Source organism: Pipistrellus kuhlii, unplaced genomic scaffold, assembly GCF_014108245.1.
Source record: "Pipistrellus kuhlii isolate mPipKuh1 unplaced genomic scaffold, mPipKuh1.p scaffold_m20_p_3, whole genome shotgun sequence".
In the NCBI taxonomy this organism is placed as follows: domain Eukaryota; kingdom Metazoa; phylum Chordata; class Mammalia; order Chiroptera; family Vespertilionidae; genus Pipistrellus; species Pipistrellus kuhlii.
This window is the reverse complement of record NW_023425529.1, coordinates 16676341-16684161: the sequence shown is the minus strand read 5'-3', so window position 1 is coordinate 16684161 and position 7821 is coordinate 16676341. Positions and strand designations below refer to the sequence as shown.

At 36.6% G+C, this 7821-nt stretch overlaps 1 protein-coding gene across 3 annotated transcripts; it reads left to right on the top strand.

The window, feature by feature from the left end:
- The first annotated feature begins 865 nt into the window (after positions 1–865).
- On the top strand, positions 866–7484 carry CLEC4D (C-type lectin domain family 4 member D). 3 transcript variants are annotated; one of them, XM_036458377.2, is made up of 6 exons: positions 867–1103; positions 2887–2973; positions 4169–4273; positions 4965–5116; positions 6752–6867; positions 7183–7484. In XM_036458377.2, exons 1-6 carry the CDS (start codon positions 1076–1078, stop codon positions 7328–7330), a joined length of 636 nt encoding a protein of 211 aa, XP_036314270.1. In that variant the 5' UTR covers positions 867–1075; the 3' UTR covers positions 7331–7484. The 3 variants fall into 3 exon arrangements, with proteins under 3 accessions (XP_036314271.1, XP_036314270.1, XP_036314269.1); XM_036458376.2 differs by having other exon boundaries at positions 868–1103; positions 2884–2973; XM_036458378.2 differs by lacking the exon at positions 4169–4273 and having other exon boundaries at positions 866–1103; positions 2884–2973.
- Positions 7485–7821: the final 337 nt, after the last annotated feature.

The following is a 7821-nucleotide window of genomic DNA, read 5'->3' as shown; positions in this document are numbered from 1 at the left end:
GGCATATGCCCTGACTCGGAATCGATCCGTGACCTCCTGGATCATAGGTTGATGCTCAACCATTGAGCCACGCTGGCCGGGCTATTTAAGTCAGGGACCGTGATGGTGACTTTATCACAGGACGTCACACTTTCATTTCCTTTGTAGTAACAATACCATTTTCTCTCATCTATGAAAATTTTGGAATTTAATCAATAGCTCCACCACCTCTTTCTCAACACCAAAACAAAGGTTTTTTTTTTTTTTTTTTTTTTTTTGTCTTTACATACAATCTAAATACACTGTGTGCATTAAAAGCTTTTAATCATTGGTCACATTGTCTTTTACCATTTTGCACACAACATACTAACTATAGAGGACTTTCTCGGGCAGAGCTTACCTCAAGCACGTAACTGGCTTGAAAATATAAAATCCAGAAAAAGAGAAAAATGAGAGCATGTTTATTAACTTCCCCCCCCACTTGTTAACTTGTATTTTAGATTCTCCTTTGGAGTAAAACGGGCTCTTCAACTGTTTACAAGGCAATTTCCGAGTTGTAATAGCTTCATGTTTTTCTACTGTGTCCTCGCATTTAAGGCTGGCTGCCACAAACAGACAGAAAGTGCAGTACCCTTTTTCTTACATCTATACTGGAACCTTAGCAGCAGCAGTAATTGTTCCAAGTCTGTCAGATGCATTAAATTTTATTAGGTATAATGATTATTCTGTTATGGTATTGCTAATTTTTATGTTTAGATAAATAAAAATAAGTTGAATAATTCCACAGGATACATTAATTACTGATTTCAAGGTACTTATGGAAATTTCTACTGTTTTTGGATGTTGCTTTCTCAAGTTCCTCTTTTTCTTTACTCCATCTCCTAGAGTGAAACAAAGGAAACTCACTTTTAGAAAGACTTCTTCTTTTGAGTCGAGCCTTTTACATTGAGAGCTTTATAGTCTCACTGGAATGGTAAGACTGACGTTTAATCTCAAGTATTTCTGAATATATTATTTTACCCACAGAATATACCCTGGAAAAAATATGAGACATCTGTTTTTCCCTGACACTGGACAGCAAGAGAGTTAACACACAATGGGGCAAGAAGGATCTCAAAATAAGCGTGAGTACTTCTCTCTTTTTTAATTTTAAAGAGGCAGATAAATTTATGACTAAGATTTAAAAATAAAGTTGATAGTTGTAGTTGTGAAGACTAAAAATGATGATATGGGGAGGAGAAGGTGGGAGAAAACGAGAATTACTTTGATGAAGAAAAAGGCTATAAATAGATTTTATTGATAATACACTAGGAAATAGAAACTTTTTTGTAAAACATAAATTGGGCCAAGAGAGGAGTTAAGGTATGTAAAGTATAAAAGAAAAATGGGATGGAAGGGAAGAGAGTAATATGGGAAGGTTCTCTTAAAGGGAAGTGACAAAAGATGTAGAAAACATCCTGACTAAGGCTGTTCCTGATACTTTAACTTCCCATTTTATGTTTTACTAAAGTGACACAAATGGATTTGTATTATGAGAACATTAAATAATATTTTGAGAAATATATAGAGCATATGCAGAAATATGTAATTTTAAAATTAATGTTTCACTTTATCTCATTATCACCCCCTGGCAAACTTCAATGGACCCATAATGAATGATGGTACTGAAAAAAACAAACACGTTTTTTATGCAACAATAGGTCTTAGAGATTTTTTTATGACAATACATTCTGATAAACTTGACTATTTTAATTACCATATAGAATTCTATCATATAAATTCATCATAGTTTAAAATATATACTATTGACAATACATATACAATATTAGGTTTCAGTGTTTTTTCTATTTCCAAAGTATTCCATTTAAATAATTTAGTTATTTCTACAGGACAAATCTCTAAAAATGAGATTTGTAAAGTATATGATTATCTAACCACTATGTTGTATACCTGAAGCTACTACAAAATAATACTGAATGTAAACTATAATTTAAAAACAAAATTAAAAATAAAAATGAAATTGTTATGGCAAATATAATGCATTTAAAAATTGATAAATGTTGCTTACTATCTGTTTAAATGGCTTTCTAATTTATAGCTCAGCAGTAGCACTTATTTTCTTACCTAGGATGTTATAGTTTTAATTTCCTTTAAAAACTCTGATATGTGAAAAAAACATGCCATGATATTTTAGTTTACATTTCTCTGATTGAGCCTATTTTTATTTGTTTAAAGGCCATTTATTATGTCAACAAATTAAATTTTCATCAAACTTTTGCTGTTTTCTAATTAATTTGAAAAGTTCTTTATACAGTCTGGATATTAATATCGTGACATAATTTATTCCAGGCATTCCTTTTAACATTGTTACATAGAAGTTTTAATGTTTTTAAAGATATCATAGCTTTATTTTTTTTAATTTTAATTTTTTATTTATAATCCTCACCAGAGACCAACCATGCTTAGGGAGAGGAAGGAATAGAGAGAAAGAGCGAGAGAGAAACATTGATGTGAGAGAGAAACATCAACTGGTTGCCTTCTGTGCATACATTAGCCAGGGAATCAAACCTGAAGCATTTCAGTGTACAGGGCAATGTTCCTACCAATTGAGCCACTCCAGCCAGGCAGAAGTTTTAATTTTTATGTACCCAAATTATCAAATTTTTACAAATTTTGTGTCTTCCTTATAAAAAGCCTTTCTTATTAAAACAGTTTACATGTTATTTATTTATTTATAAACTGTGAAATTGGTTTATTCAGGGAAAATTGTTAAGCTCTCCTCCACATCTGAAATATTTTTGGATACTCTCATCATATTTAGCTTGTTCCTAGATAGAATTGGTTTCCGTAGCTCTAGAGGCTGAAAAGCAGGTAACCTATTTATCTTTCTTTATGTCCTGGTAGAAGGAGGCCAGCATTTCCAGCTAATCTCTTGGGTCATTGCTGTTGTTTTCATCTCACTTCTTGGTGCCTGCTGTATTGCAAATTGTTTGGGTAAGTTAGCAAAAGTAGACCTCTCCTTGAAATAGTTCCTTAAACAAATTTTATAAAGTTGCGCCAAACATTTTGTTATCTTGATTTTCCTCAACATAGCAAGCTATCATGTCTTCAGGGTCTCTGGTTTAAAATTCAGATCTACATACTAGATCTGCTATTCTTTGATGCTGCTGCCTTGTGTCAGGAAATGAAAGATAGAATTTAGATCCTTATCTATACATGTGAAAGTTGGTGACCAGCAAATCAGCCCTCATTTTGGAGTGGGATTGCAAAGGGCTGCTTTGTATGAATAAAGAGTAACCAGCAAAAAATCAACAACTTTCAGATGGACTTTAAAAGTCTGGCTTTAAAAAGAATAGTTGGGAGACCTGTTCTTTCCAATATCAAGACCTTGTATAAAGTTATTATAATTAAAGTAATATAAGTGCAAATAAAGGCAAATAGACCAGAAGAAAGGAATAGAGAGCTTAGTTACAGATTCTGCATATATAAGTTCTTTATATAAAACAGAAGGGGTAATTGCAGGGTTATAGAAAAAGGGTAGTTTTATTATTCAATTAATGGTGTAGAGACAATTGATTATCCATGTTTTAAAAATGAAATTGGTCTCCTGTCTCACATCATGTACCAACAGGCTCATAAAACTATAGAAATAACCCTGTGTTCACCAAAAATCGCCACGCTAACTCCAAGTCTAATAGAAAAATATGCTTAAAAGCACGTGCACATAAAAGTTTGAAAAACTACCCCCAAAAAGCACAAAATGGACAATCTATGTATATAAAAGCTTAATATGCAAATTGTCCCCTTGGGAGTTTGACCAGGAGTTCTATCATTCGCTATGACTTGTGCTGACCACCAGGGGGTGGTGCTGAATGAAGGAAGGCCCCAGCTGGCAGCCAGCAACTGGGGAAGGAAGGGTCTAAACTGGCAGTTGAACATTCCCGAGGGGTCCTGGATTAGGAGAGGGCACAGGCTGGGCTGAGGGACACCCCCACCCATGCATGAATTTGTGCACCAGGCCTCTAATATGATAATAAAAATATTAATTTCAACAATATCTTTCAACCAATTCACCTGGAGCTACAACAGAGGAACTGCATAAGGAGAAAGGTTAGAGCAGTTAGCTCCCATTTTCCAAATTACGTGATTATATAGGAAAAGGAAATGAACATTTTTTTCTCCTTGGCAGTGACTCATACCAACTTTCTACGCTGTAGGAGAAGCACTGAAGTGTCCAAGTTAGGAGGACACCGCATAAACCTGACATGCATCGAGGAAAAATCAGACCTGAAAGGTATAGGTGGCAGAGACACATGAGAGAATTTCTTTCTCATTTCCACTTCCATTAAAATTCACAATCGGATTTAAAGTAGATCTGTAGGCAACCAGGAGAGATTAAAATAACGTAACTGAGAATCTGGCACAAGAGTACGCATCAATAATTGAGATAGAACTATAATATTTCTCATGACAGTCATCAGTCAAATAACTGGAGAAAGTATAATTTAATTCCATATCTTTTGATTCACACATATTATAAGGACTGTTCCCTCTGACTCTCGTCTTTATTGCTTTTATTATTCTGGAATTTATAAAGTCTCCTTTTGAAGAATGGGACACTGCTTGAGAGTTTTAGTGTATTCTTCACACCTGTTAGATAAAATGTCCTGTAAAACACTCTGTTATGAAAACACTTTAAAAGGGAATGCAAATAGATGCAGGGATACTGAAGAATGATCATCCTTTCTAAGAAAATATATTGTAATATTCTAATTGTCAATACATGATTTCAATACTCTTGTGTAGGAGATATTTTGAAATGTAATTAGAAATATTTTTAAAAAGGGAAACAGAATGACTTTGGTAATCTTGGTAACTGGACACTAGATAAATGGTAACTGGACACTAGACAGTAGAATAGTTATGCAATCTGTTATAGATGAATGCTCCCTTGTAACTAACTTTTATTTCAATATCCTCATGAGGGAACATCTGGAATTGCTGTCCTATTGGCTGGAGAGCCTTCCAGTCCAGCTGCTATTTCCCTTTTCATGACAACAAGACATGGGCGGAGAGCGGGAGGAACTGTACCAGGCTAGGGGCCCACCTGGTCACCATCAGCACAGAAGCTGAGCAGGTATGTGGGGTGGCTCCCATCAGTTTCTCTGCTGCTTTGAATCTCTTTGCAAAGAGAGAGGACTTTTTCTGCTCTGCCATGTTTCTGTGCCTTTGCTTCATCTGTTCCATGTGCCTGGAAAGCCTTTTCTTCCTCTCTTATTTTCTGTGTGTGTGTGTGTGTGTGTGTGTGTGTGTGTGTGTTTTAAATAAATGTTATTGATTTTTTTTATATAGAGAGGAAGAGAGAGGGATAGAGAGTTAGAAACATCGATGAGAGAGAATCATCGATCAGCTGCCTCTTGCATACCCCCAACTGGGGATGTGCCCGCAACCAAGGTACATGCCCTTGACCTGAATCGAACCTGGGACTTTTCAGTCCGCAGGCTGATGCTCTATCCACTGAGCCAAACCGGTTTCGGATCTCTGTGTGTTTTGTTGTTGATGTTGTTGTTTGTTTTTTAAATTTATTTTAGAGAAAGAGGAAAGCGGGGGAGAGAGGGAGAGAGGGAGAGGGAGAGGGAGAGAGAGAGAGAGAGAGAGAGAGAGAGAGAGAGAGAGAGAGAGAGAGAGAGACATTGACTGACTGCCTCCTGCACAGCTACCACCAGGTATGAAGCCTGCAACCTGGGCATGTGCCCTGACTGAGAATTGAACCAGTGACTTCATGATGCACGGGTTGATGCTCAACCACTGAACCACACTGTCTGGGTCCTCCATTATTTTCTTAATGTGACCAACTTCTTCAGATCTTTCCAGATGTCATACATGTATTATTTCCTAGAGAAAACTACCCTGACCATCTTCCCTACTCCACGCTCCCTACTCTAAGTCGGAGGTATTTTATGGTACTTAGTGCACTGTGTGATCATGCACTTACTTTAGTGTCCTGCAGTTGTCTGCTTAATACTACATCTCTTCCAATGATTTCCACTTTGTAGAAGGCTGAGGCCATGCCTTACTCATCTTTGTATCGCTAATGTCCTACACAGTGCTAGGCACTCTGGCTAAGTCTTAATAACTATTTGGTGATTAAGTGACTAAATGAATGGTTAATTGATACTAAAAGAGCTATAGGATAAAGCATAGAAAAAATAATTCAGATGTATAGTTGTAATTTTAAATAAGAAAACCTTAATGTAAAAATGGAAATTTATTTTCTCATGTAATATATTTCCATATATATATATATACCACAACTCACATTCTACCCTTTTGTTGATCACAAGGATTTCCTGGAGAATTCTGTCTTCATGGCCTTCCAATCTATAGGCGGACTCTTTGGATAAAATGGGATTTAATAAAATATGCAAACAAAGAGGGAAAATTTAAAAACAAAAGTTCCTGATAATCAGAGCCTATTAAACATTTGCTAAATAGTTTGCAAGTAGACCTCAGTTAATCTTCAAAATAACTCAGTGAAGTAGTAGAATTATCTCTTTTGAAGATAAGGAAACTAGGGTTTGGTGAGATTTAAAGCATTTTCTAACATGACACAGTAAACAGCAGAGGTACAATAGGATATGAAAACAGATTCACCTGGTGTCAACCCTTTTTGCTTAAGTAGTAATCTATTCAACCTCTTTCCTTTTTTCCTATCATCTCTCACATGATAAATGCAAATAAACTTATAAGAATTTATAATTTTTTTATACAGAAATTTATTACTCAATTTTTGGATAGACGATTTTCATATTTCCTGGGACTTTCACATGAGAATCCTGAAGGCCTTTGGCAATGGGTGGACAGGATGCCATTTAACTCGAGTATGGAGTGAGTATACTGACTGGGATGGCAGAGCTTAACAGGCAAAGATGGGAAGAAGGTAGCAAGCAGAATTCAATTTTGGGTGTAGCACACCAATGTAAAAGTGCTTACTCAGCACCATGTGTTATGTAACCTCTATACTAATAAACTACTACTACACTTGTGTTGGGCAGTGCAGCTCTAAATTTCTCACTTAAGGGCATTTTGGGTCATTTTCTTTGCATAGTCCCCTAACACACACACACAATGTGTGTGTGTGTGTGTGTGTGTGTGTGTGTATTACATATACTTTTTTTTTTTCATTTTTTTTTTTCATTTCAGATTCTGGCATAAGGGTGAACCCAATAACCATCAGGAAGAAAATTGTGTTGTCCTTGTTAATGACCAAAACAAATGGGCCTGGAATGGTTTTTCTTGTAACTTTGAGGCAAGTAGGATTTGTAAGAAACCTGGAAGAATACTCGCCTGAAAGCTATGAAGAAGTTCTTGTGATGCGGACAGGGAAGAAGAACCCATTAGACCAGGGAAGAATGTACATGCACCACTGGAATAGAGAAAACATACTAGATCACAGAACATTTTCAGTCATGATGGGACTTATTTATTCAGTTCATTCAAGATAATGTGTTTTTGTGTAGTGCTTTATTGGAATTTGTGCAGGAGGGGGATGTCCCTCAGCTCGGCCTTCACCCTCTCCAGTCTGGGACCCTTTGGAGGATGTCTGACTGCAGGTTTAGGCTTGATCCCTGCTTAAACTGGTAGTCAGACTTCCCTTTAGAAATCCAGGACCACTGGCTCCTAACCACTCACCTGACTGCCTGCCTAATGCCCGCAACTGTCCTTCCTGCCAGCTTGATCACCCACAACTGCCCTCCCCTGCCGGGCCTTGTATATGTTGTGCCCACAGCCATCTTGTGATGACATTAGGGCATGAGGGTGTGACAACCACCTAGGCAACAG